The sequence below is a fragment of the Dendrobates tinctorius genome, unplaced genomic scaffold (assembly GCF_039654945.1).
Source record: "Dendrobates tinctorius isolate UK_male_01 unplaced genomic scaffold, ASM3965494v1 ptg000103l, whole genome shotgun sequence".
Classification (NCBI taxonomy): domain Eukaryota; kingdom Metazoa; phylum Chordata; class Amphibia; order Anura; family Dendrobatidae; genus Dendrobates; species Dendrobates tinctorius.
The window spans coordinates 47567060-47579367 of record NW_027361771.1 but is presented as its reverse complement, the minus strand read 5'-3'; the positions used below and the strand labels follow the sequence as shown (position 1 = coordinate 47579367).

At 44.9% G+C, this 12308-nt stretch overlaps 1 protein-coding gene across 7 annotated transcripts in view; it reads left to right on the top strand.

Moving 5' to 3' along the window:
- Positions 1–11442, top strand: part of LOC141100147 (uncharacterized) — a 60625-nt gene extending 49183 nt beyond the window's left edge. For all 7 annotated transcript variants that reach the window (XM_073588417.1, XM_073588411.1, XM_073588412.1 and 4 more), the window contains 2 exons: positions 5779–5870; positions 9559–11442. In XM_073588417.1, coding sequence (XP_073444518.1) covers positions 5779–5870; positions 9559–10977 — 1511 coding nt within the window. In that variant the 3' untranslated portion in view covers positions 10978–11442. The remainder of the gene's footprint in view (positions 1–5778; positions 5871–9558) is intronic.
- Positions 11443–12308: the final 866 nt, after the last annotated feature.

Genomic DNA, 12308 nt, shown 5'->3' with positions numbered 1-12308 from the left:
GGTTACTTCATTAGCTGCGGTGGCCGGCGACCGCAGCTTACCTCCGGCGTTGCAGAGCTGGTTAACCGGGCACTGGTGGTCGGGGGTTTCGGCCCTCCTACTCCGTGCTGCTCTCACTGCCCCCCCCGTATCCGGCAGCCTCAGGACCATCCTGGCCAGCCTGCGTCCCCACATGGGGGTAAAGCGGGCCAGGGATCCCGACCAGTGGCCTCCCTGAGCCCTCCGGTCTTCCTCCTCCCTCTCCTCATGCTGTTTGACGTCCCGGAAGTGACGTCATCAGGCTCACGAGTCCCTTCCGGGTCTTGCTTTCCAATCGGAACACATACACTTCTGGTTTCGGCCCCTGAGCCTCTGGAGCTACCGAATGGCGTTTTTGAACACTCATTTACTATAACCCTGCTCACAGACCCGGGGAGGAGGAGGGAGATTGCCTCATTCGTACTGAGGGTGGGGTTTGATGGCCATATAAACCCGCCTGAAGACACATGCAGGTAAGACTGATCCCCCTGTCAGTATGAATGGTTCTTCTAGCCCTGCGCTTGCAGAGCCCAATGCTGCCCCAGCTCCAGTAAGTCTGTGTATGGGGTGGGTCCTGGGTTAGGGGCCTGGACATTAATAGTAGGTTCCCCTACTTACACTACTCTTCCTCTCTTTCAGGGAGACAAGTCTGCCCATGAAGCCCCTACCAAAAAGACCAAATATGCCATTTGCAATATCAAGCTTCCCTCACGATGGGAGAAGAAGCTCTGTTAAGTGTGTACAGAAAAGGTGGTCAGAGTAGAACAGCCCCTTCTTCTCGAGGAAATTCGCACTCTTGTCAAACAGGAGGTGCAGTCCTCCCTAGCCAACTTTACCCCACCTCCGCCGTCACCTCTATCTCTGGGTCCATCTCCGAAAAAGAGGAAGTTCCAAATAGAGGACTCCGACTCTGAGTCCGAGCACTCTTACACTTCATCTTCTGGGAGATGGGAAGGATCTACATCCCCGAAAAGTTCAGAGGCAAGAAAATATATTTTTTCCTCCGAGTATATTGAAGAGCTGTTGAGCGCAGTACGTACTACTATGGGTTGGAAGAAGAGTCAGTCCCTCAGTCTGTTCAAGATGAAATGTTTGGGGGACCAAAAACAGGGAGACAGATTGGCTTTCCAGTCCATAAGAATATCCTGGATATGATATCCCAGGAATGGGAATTTCCAAACGCCTCACTACTCCCTCAGAAATAAAACATTCCCACTGGAAGGCGACTCCACTAGGTGGGATGTGCCTAAAGTGGACATACAGGCCTCTACAGCGCTAAAATCCAACATAGCTTCCACTTGCGTGGCCAGAGCCCTCTTTTAATGGCTGGAGGAGTTAGAAAGTCATATTTCCCAAGGCACCTTAAGGGGGGATTTGTTGAACTCTCTGCCCATTCTTCAGAGAGCCACTGCTTTTCTAGCTGATGACTCCATGGACTCTATTAGGATTGCTGCCAGATCCCTGGTCCAGTCTAGCTCCGCCAGAAGAGCCCTCTGGCATAAGATGTGGAGTGGGGACGTCACTTCAAATGTCAAATTATGCTCAATTCCATTTAAAGGCAATTACATTTTTGGCCCCGCTCTAGACGAAATTCTGTAGAAGGACACAGATAAGAAAAAGTCCCTCCCTGAACAGAAACCGACCAGAAAGCATTTTTTTTTTTGTACCTCCCAGGATCAGAGCCCCCTGTCCAAAGGGAAGGGAAAAACTGGGAGATGGAGCTATGCCAAGGGAAGGGGAAAGAACATCCTTGTTCCCCAATAGCAGCAGCATGATAAACATTGACTCAGACCCGGTGGGGAGAGGCTTGCAAAATTTTTTCTCCAATGGCAAGCCATTACTGATTGCCGGTGGGTCCTCAATGTAATCCAGGGGGGCCTCCTTATAGAGTTCGAGTCCTCCCCTCCGCGGGGTCTGAGAGTCACCTCCCTTCCATCCCATGGAGACCAGACAATGTTGATATCAGGCCTCCAGAATCTGGTAAAATCAAACGTGATCTCCCTAGTGCCAGCGACAGAGTGGGGTGCAGGCCACTACTCCCAACTTTTATTGGTAAAGAAACCTTCGGGGGTGGAGGCTCGTATTATCATAAATCTAAAAAGACTCAATCAGCACGTCTTGTATCGCAGATTCAAGATGGAGTCAGTGAAATCAGCCATTCCTCTGATAGGCCCGCAATTCTTCATGGCAACCATCGACCTGAAAGATGCTTACTTGTTTGTGCCGATCCATCCTCGACACAGGAAGTATCTAAGGTTTGCGATACGACAGAACCAGCAGGTTGAGCACTACCAGTTCAACGTACTCCCCTTTCGCATCTCTTCAGCGCCAAGAGTCTTCTCCAAGATAATGGCAGAGGCGGTGTCATATATCCGGAGACAGGGCATCTGCATCATACCTTATCTGGACAATCTTCTATTAGTGGGTTCCTCCACTCATATTCTCAGGAGCCATGTATCAAGATCCCTCAGTATTCTGAAATCTCTGGGACAGCTTCCCAATCTAAACAAATCTCAGCTACAGCCCTCCCAAACAAGAAGATTTTTAGGGGACCTTCTAGATTCTGCCAAACAGATGTCTTTTCTTCCGGAAGATCATCGCCTGGCCTTGATGACAAGTCTCAAGCTTGAGAGACCAGAGGTCCCCTACCATTCAGGAGAGCATGTCTGTCCTAGGCTCCATGATGTCCAGTCAGTGTCCTGGGCGCAGGCCCACTCCAGAGTGCTTCAAACCCACATCCTCGAGAATTGGAACGGAAATCCCAGCTCCCTGAACATGAGTGCTCACTCCAGGACGTGTGAAGGCCTCCCTGGTGTGGTGGTTGAATGCCAGGAATCTTCTCAGAGGCGTAAGCTGGTCACAAACCCCTCTAGTCATGATTACATCTGATGCCAGCAAGCGGGGATGGGGGGCCTTAGTATCCCATACACCTTTCCAGGGATGATGAGACTGAGCAACAAGCGCCAGGTCGTCCAACTACAGAAAAGTGAAGGCGGTAGAGGAAGCTCTTCTGGCAGCGAGCAGTCTTATCTCCGGATGTCACGTACAGGTTTATTTGGACAACATGACTACATTTGCTCATCTCAAACATCAGGGGAGCACAAGATTCAACAACCTAAAGAGCATTTCAAATCGAATATTCTCTTGGGCCGAAAAACACCTTCTCTCCCTGACAGCGGTCCATCTGAAAGGTTCCTCAAACCTTCAGGCGGATTTCCTGAGTCGCCAGGATATACATCCAGGGGAATGGAGTCTAAACAGATTAGTCTTCAAAATGCTGGTAGACAGATGGGGCATACCAGAAATCGATTTATTTGCTTCTGGTCAAAACATGCAGGTCAAAGCCTTTTTTTCCCTGAATCCTATGGACAACTCCAGGGGAGTGGATGCCTTCGCTCAGAAATGGGGCTTTCAGTTGGCTTACGCATTCCCGCTGATTCCAATACTAGCAAAAGTTCTTCGGAAAATCCAGGAGGATCAAGTCCCAACCATCCTAGTAGCTCCGGTCTGGCCGAGGAGAAGTTTGTTCAACCTCGTTATCGAGTTACAGGTAGACGGACCAGAAAGAAACCGACCTGTCATAAGGGCCCCTTCATCATCCGAACACATAGGAGTTGAATCTAGCTGCCAGGTTACTGAGGCCCAGGTGCTAAGGGCTAAAGGACTGTCTGACGCAGTAATTACTACCTTGTAGAGATCCAGGAAGCCATTTACTAATTCTATCTATAATTAGGGAGGCAAAAAGATGAAAACTTTTTCCACACCTTATCTTCCTGATCCATTCCACCCGAAAGTTTCTCAAATATTGGATTTTTTACAAAAAGGACTAGAATTAAGGCTCAAACCCTGTACTTTGAAAGTTCAGGTCTCAGGCCTGAGCTCTGTATTTGATCAGGACCTAGCCAACCACCGTTGGATCAAGAGGTTTATGGTATCAGCTCTCAGATTACATCCCAGAAAACAGACCGCTGTCCCCTCCTGGGACCTAAATCTAGTCCTCAGAGGGCTAACATGCCCACCATTTGAACCCCTGGCTTCCTGTACTCCCCAACTTCTCTCATACAAAGCAGCCTTCCTGGTAGCCATAACCACAGCAAGGCACGTAGTGGAATTACCAGCCTTGTCAATAAGAGAACCCTAATAGTTAGAGATGACTCTATAGTCCTCCGTCTTGATTCGTCCTTTCTTCCTAAAGTAGTGTCTGATTTTCACCGGTCTCAAACCAGCTCCTCGAGAATTGACCAGAACTTATTTGTTCATCTATCCGGCCGAAATAAAGGAAGGAAAGTGACAAAAAATACCATCTCAAATTTGGATCAGGAGGGTCATATCGGAAACATATCTGGCCCCAGGACATGACACCCCCGGCCGGGGACAGGGCCCACTCTACGAGATCTACCTCAGTCTCCAGGGCAGAAAAAGCAGATGCATCCACCGAGCCGATCTGCAGGGCTGCTACGTGGTCATCACTTCATACCTTCACCAAACACTACAGATTGGACTTATTGTCCAATAGGGATCTAGTCTTTGGCTGGAAAGTACTCCAGGCTATTGTCTCCCCCAGTGCAGGATTAGTTGGTATTCCTCCATATGCTGTCGTGGAAGGTGAGTAGAGAAAATAGAATTAGACTTACCGGTAATTCGGTTTCTAGGAACCTTCCACGACAGCACTAATTCCCTCCCTATGTTCCTTGGGTAATCCCTGGGAGCCTTAAGGTAACTGGTGCTACAGTGTTCGTTATAAATCGCTGGCGAGTGGGAGGGGCTTTTAACCTCTGTGCTTCCTGTCCCCCATTAGGGAGTGGAGACAACCTCCATGTGCTGTCGTGGAAGGTTCCTAGAAACCGAATTACCGGTAAATCTAATTCTATTTTTCCTGACACCCTAAATAGGCATGTAGGTAAGAGAAAGTTGAATAAAGTGATACCTTCATATCTGCGATCCAGTGTCTCATTGCATAGAAATATATCTGTTTTTCCTAATATGTAATTGAACTGTTGATCTATGGGTTGCACAATGATGTACCTGAGAATCTGCCTCCAGAGTTTATTATAAATGAAATGGGTCATTACCAGTGTGAGACATGTAATGACTGACGGTCTGCTCTCCTGACCTACATGCCTCACACTGGTAACTCCTCATCTTATTTAAAATATGCTCAGGAGGCAGATCCCCAGGGAGATGTGTCCAGCCCATAGAACGTAACATCTCATTGACATATTAAGCAAAAAAATGTGAATTTCGCTGGAATAAAACATCAGATCTTGGATATCATGGTATTTTATACATTTTCCTATGACCTACATTCCCATATAGACTGCTTAGGAGGGTTGATCCCACTGACATTCCCTTTAAGAAGAATATGTAATTAAGGTAATATCTGCTGATATACCAATTGACGTTTTCAATAAAGAGCTGGTCTCATCTGAAATATCTAGAATAGGACCTCACTTTCTTATTTTGTGGGGGTCCACCCTTTACAGTGATATGTAAGTTGAATTTCTTTTTTTTTTTATTGTAAGAATTGTGGAAGGTTCAACTTGTTGGCTAAAGAGCCAACCAAATAATAGACCCTTTATGTTCAAGGTTTGACTTTCAGATAAGTTCGACTGGAGCCTCGTGCAAATGTACTAAAGGAAAAAAGGCACACACAAATGCAAAATTCAGTTTTACGGTATAGATTCGTCAGCGCACAACTTGAAAAGTGAATCAACCAAAACCTAGGCACTGTCAAACCAAATGTTTTTTCTTTTTTTACAGATTTACTGAAAAACAGAATGATTGCTGAACAACGTCCAAGCACATTTTATCCTCACTCTGAAAAAGATGGCGGTGTATCTCTAGATTATCAGGTGAACCAGTTATCAAGAAAATTATCGCCACTAGGGTGGCTTTGACACTCGTAGCATCCAAGCTAACTTGCCTTATCCTTGACCACCTTCGGGGACATTTTGTTTTCGTAAATGCATGTATTTGTGACTAAAATTCTATTTTTGTAATTTAGCTTTTTAAAAAAAAAAAAAAAAAAAAAAAATGTATACAGTTTGCCTTCTGGCAGCAAAATGAAAATTCAGTGACAATCCGTCAGTGAGATCGTTCTGACGGTCTTACTGGAACATTTGGAACTTATATCTGTCTTTTCTAAGCTCCTCTCGGCTGATTTATGCAAAAAAAACCCTTGACCGTTGAATGTGCAAGAAAACAAAAGGGATCTTGGTTATCGGAGGTAGCTGAGACCCCAGTGAACATTATTCGGGACGGTTTTGATCGACCCCACTGTTGCGATCGCCGTTATTAACGGAATTACGGCGACCGCAAAAAAGAGGCCGATTTCCCATTTAATTTCTCTCTCCTCTGATGTGATTGCACATCAGAGGAGAGAGAAATGGGTTCCCCTGATCCCCCACCCTCCAGTACCTCCTGTGTTCCTGCATCCCCGTGAAGTCCCCATGCCCGTGGTGTCTTCTTTCAGGAAGAAAATGGTGAGCACATGCGCAGTGCGCCCACTGAGATCTGCCAGGCCGGCAACAATAGGAAACAGGGTCTATCACACTGATCAAAATAAAAAAAAAATTGTAAATCAACACCCCCTTAGTTAGGTAAAAATAAAAAATATATTTATTTCCATTTGAGTTGGGGTTGGGGGGGTTTCACTGTTTAGGTACATCAGGGGGCCTCCAAACACAACATGGCGCCACCATTGAATCCAGCCAATTTTTTTGTTCAAAAAGTCAAATGGTGCTCCCTCCCTTCTGAGCCCTGTCATGCGCTCACAGTGGTTTTCCCCCCACAACCGACGGGGTTGTTAGGCGTCGGGTTCCTGTCGCTGCACAGCGGGAATCCCGAGCCTTGCTTCCAGCGGTCTCCCATTCCTCTCCAGCCACAGAGGAGGTTGCTCAGCAAGCTCGTCGGTCCAGGCACTCTGCCCTGACCAGCTCCGTGGGATTGCTTGCTGCTGCCACCTCTGGCACAGCTATGGCAATACATGCTGCTCAGCAGCGAGATTCTCCAGGGACTAAGTCCCCATGTCGGGCCACTGAGCATGCCCGTGGAGTGATCTCCCATTGGAGATCGAAGGTCACATGCTCAGGTCCTGCTCCTGTTCGGATTGGCCCATCCGAGAAGCCAGGAAGGTCCCGGACGCTCGCGGCTATAAAAGGTTTGCATGGCCGCTCGGCCATGCGCTAGGATAAGACTGTATTTAAAGACTATGTGGACTGAGTGATGTATTCACGTATGAATGTCTCTGGTGAATGACTCATTAAGAAACCCCTACCCTTGGTATGCATGTGTTGTGCAGCCTAGCCTGCTAGCGCCCAGGCTTAGGTGTAGGTAGGACAGAGGTTGAGTCAGGCATCAGTCCTCACCAGGGACTCGGCACGCCTCAGTGCACGTGCTCCACTTCATAGCCAGCGTCTATAGTGGCACTCGCGGCAGCGATGACGCGCTCTCAGTGGGCCTAGAAGGACTCTAACCCCGTGTCCTTGGGGTAGAGTTCTGTGGCCGTACACTGTGTGCTCTTTTGGCCGGGCTCTGTGAGCTAAACAGGCTCCGGCATTTACATTCAGCGGTTGTGCGACTGCATTAACAGAGTTCGCACCTGTTCACATTGGGTGACGTAACCCACGTGTGACTGTTTTTACGCCGCTCTATTCTTCCGCCATTACTTAGCAGCAGTGTACCACCTCTGCACGGTGGACCCCGGGCTGCGAACGCACCTACCATTATTTTATAATTTGTTGTGTTCCGCCAGCCCTAACACGGGGTATTGGCGTACTCAGGAGAAATTGCACAACAAATTTTGTCGTCCATTGTCTCCTGATACCCTTGTGAAAATAAAAAAAAAAATGGTTGCAAAGTAAATTTTTTGTGAAAGACGTAAAATGTTCATTTTTTTCCTTTCACATTGCTTTAGTTCTCGTGAAGCACCTGAAGGGTTAATAAACTTCTTGAATGTGGTTTTGCGCACCTTGAGGGGTTCAGTTTTTAGAGTAGTGTCACTTTTGGGTATTTTCTGTTATATTGATCTCCCAAACTCGCTTCAAATGTGATATGGTCCCTAAAAAAATGGTTTTGCAAATTTTGTTAGAAAAATTTGAAATTGCTGGTCAAATTTTAACCCTTATAATGGTCCTAACAAAATTTTTTTTCCAAAATTGTGCTGATGTAAAGCAGACATGTGGGAAATGTTATTTATTAACTATTTTGTGCGATATGACTCTCTGATGTAAAGGTACATAAATTAAGTTTGAAAATTACAAAAATTTTCGCCAAATTTTTGTTTCTTTCATAAATAAACGCAGGTCATGTCAAAGAAATTTTACCACTATCATAAAGTACAATATGTTACAAGAGAACAGTCTCCGAATCAGTTGGATCAATTGAAGCGTTCCAGAGCTATAACGTCATAAATTGACAGTGGTCAGAATTGTAAAAATTGGCCTGGTCATTAAGCTGCAAAATGGCTCTGTCACTAAGGGGTTAAATGACAGTTCCCATCAGTAGCATCTCCATAAGGCTGAGCTTTATAGTTTTATTGTAACACCATTAGCTATCAGTGGTTTGTTCTGGAGTGTACACTGCTTTCATTATATTCATGCATACAGATAAAAGGGCACTTAAATAAGCACACGGCTCATAAAAGTTAGAGACATGATTAGGAGGACTGCTATGGAATCAGCGGATAGAAGAGGTGGCTGGCAAGTTTTCAAGATTGATAACAGCAGCTTGTCAGGAGCTGATGGAAAGGGAGGTCAGCAGCTAACTGCTGTACCGAAATCTATGGGCTGTATATAGGTGGCTAGGATGTTAGTCTCAGCTGATGTACACATTGTTATGACATAAACGCCGCAGCCAATATAAATAGACAGCACAGCAGCCAATTGGTACGCTCAGTGGCTCTGAAGCGGGTGTTCATTTACACTGGCAAATTTGTTGAGTGCACTGATTGGCTGTCAGTTTTACTTCAGCGTCTTAGCCAATGCCAGAAACAGGGAGCATTGGTGGAGACTTGCTGGTGGACCTGAGAGAGAAGGTAGGTACAGTATTGTTTATTTCTTTATAATAACCTGCAGCAGAGGACAGTCATCTAGCACCTCACCTGTAGTGTAATTACTGGTCTGACTCGGTCAGGGCAGGCACTAGAGGCCGAGCTCCTTGGAAACCAGCTGTACACTATGTAAGATGAAAGTTGTCAAATCAGGAGCATCACAGCAGATGGAAAAAGCAAGTTAATTGCAAACATGTTTATTTTCATTCTGGTTAATAAAAGCAATGTAATAACATGAGAATATTCTTTTTAAATTAAAAAAAACCTAAATGTTCTCAAGGTGGACAACCCTTTACATGAACCTTCAGCAGTACAATAGGGTGAGAATAGACAGTGCAGCTGAATCTTTGCTTAAGTGCAGTGGTGCAGCCTTTGACCACCATGGTGGGTGCCGTTTTAATGACTTGCTGCCAGTTGCACAGTGTAGTCTTGCCTTACAGATCTTTAATATGATGATTCTTATTTTTTCTAACCCCTTTTGTTTCTAACAGCTTCCTGTTCTGCCTGGAGAACGGGCGAATAAAAGCAATCCACAAGCTATGCTTAATTGTCACATTCATAATGGAACTGCAACACTAAATACTGTTAACTCAAACAATTGTGCAAAAACGTTTCCTCCTGGTCAAGGTGAGCTGATGTCCCAGTTCAGCTTTCCTGCTTCTCAAGAACATGTCCAAATCGGACAGCTGCAAAAAAATATAAACACTGCCAGGAAAACTACCTCTGATATTCAGACACTACAAAATTTTTTGAGTGAAAGGAACGAAAATAGAAGAATTGAAGAAATGCCTCACACAGAGTTGGATACACTGCTCTCAAAATTTATTTTGGTGGTGAAGCGCAAAGATGGCAATGAATATGAGCCCCACACCCTCCGCTGTATGGTAGGAAGTATTGACCGCTACTTGAAGGAACACAGCTACAACCACACAATCATTTATGGGAACAGCAAAGATTTTCCACTTACAAAACAGTCACTAAATGCAAAAATCAAATTTCTAAAAAAAATTGCAGAGAGCAATCCACCAATCAGGCAGGAGGCATTAACCGACGACGACATTAACAATCTCTACAAGACTGGAACTCTGTCCTTAGATAATCCAACGAGTTTACTAAATATGGTATTCTTCAATAATGGCATTCATTTCGCATTACGGACAAAGGAGCAGTACGCCCTCCAGTGGGGTGACATCAAGTTAAAAATCGATGCCAGGGGGAACCAATACTTAGAGTATTCCGATCAGCAAACTGAAACTTTAGAAAATCGCAAGAATGTAAGGCAACTGAAACCCAGGATTTATGCAACTCCGCATATTCCAGACCGAGACCCAGTAAAAGCATACTTAAAATATCAAAGCTTCAGGCCGGGAGCCATGATGACACCAGATTCTCCATTTTATTTGGCACCAAATGTGAACTACAATCCAGCATTTTCTGAATGGTACAGATCGACAAAAATCGGAATACAAAAAATTCGAGCCATGATGTCAACTATGAAGATTCGGGCTTCATTGCCAGAGTCAAAAAGGAAAATTAGCTACATAACAAAAAGGAGACTAGCTGAACGATTGACACAGCACACATTAGCCTCAGGGGCAATGGTGCCAACAAGTCAACAAAATCACTTGCATAGCTTTAACAACAAGCTGACTGTCACGGACATGAAGCAACATAAGCCAGGAATTATTATAAATAATTTACACTCGACCTTGACACGGCCATCACAAGAAAGGCTACCCATCGTGAGCAGCATCCAGGCCCACCCTTCAACCAGCAGATATGGAGAATTACCTGTTCATAAAAGAAGCTTCTTGGCGGCGCAAATTGCCCAACAGCGTAATACGAATATGTACCTAAACTACCGGTACTTGACTTCTGAGGAACCTGCAAAAAAGCGCAAGCCTATGTAAGACTTTAAAAAGAATAAAATTCCTCAAGTCTCACTGTAATGTAAGCGTCCGGCACATCAGACCTTTTAGAAGGAACTTTTGAAAATAGCTGTCATCTAGACTTTTATTTGACTTTTCTATTTTAGTCTTATTGATGTGTTTTTTCACAAGGCTTTTTAAGCTATATTTATTCAACTTTTTAACTAAGTTGTTCAATGCTTATTTAAAAGAAATTTTACTTCTACAAATTTTTTGAGTTTTTATTTAACGGATTTTAAAATTGTGAACTTTTCTCAGGCATTTAGATTGTTCTTTTTTGCCCATTGTAATATAAGTTGATAAAATTTAAGAATCTATTTTTCCATGATTGGGACTTGAAGTAAGAACTGTCCTGTATGAAATGTAGAAGTATGAGTAATAGAAATATGAAAAAATGGTTTGTCATCATACAATAAAAGTTCTGTTTTTTATGAGAAGTACAATGAAGGAAGGTCTCGATAAATTAGATTATTGTAAAATTTTGTGGTGTTCTTTTCCTTCCGGACTCTCTGAAGAACGGTATTTTACAAAATTCTCACTATGTATTACAGGGATTGTTCCATGAAGAAAGTACATTTTAATTAATAGCTCTTGGAATAATGACTTCCACAATGAGATGATTTAAAAAAAAAACCCAAAATGTTCCTATGCCAGAATAATCTTATAAATGTGCCCCTGCTGTGTAATTTTATTTACTCTGACTGACCTTGCAGAGCTGCTCTAGTTCATTGTCCGAACATACCATAGCCCCTGGCTGGAGGGGGGAGCGTAAGCCACGTATGATAAGTGAGTATACAAACAAAAAGGCAGGAGCTCACAGCTGCTGTTTCCTAAGGTAACATATTTCCCTTCCTGATGTAACACATTTACCTGCCAGAGGTAACACAGGAGTCAGTGTTTCTGCCTTGTCTCCAGCCCTCTGAGCTCATCATAAAGCATGTCAGGAAGGTAGGAGCTTTAGCAGCCACTGAACTTGTGTATCACGGATTTGATTTACAATGAGCTCACACAACGGGTATGCATCAGAAACAGTCATTATTCGGTCGTCCATGACAGCACCACCTGAGAGAGGGGATCCGCCCTTCAGGAACAGGAAACCTACGGATACAAAAGGGCGGCACCTCTCACACGCATCAGTTAGTTTCCTGTTCCTAGAGGACAGGACTTCCTACAGATCGTCCGTCATGGATCGTCGAAGATATTCCCGGACCGGCTGACCGACCCAGGTGGCGGGGGGGGGGGGGGTTGTGTGTCTTACCTCGGTCAGCGCGGGGTCCCTGGAAGCGCCACGGTGGGGCCGGGTAGGTCTCCAC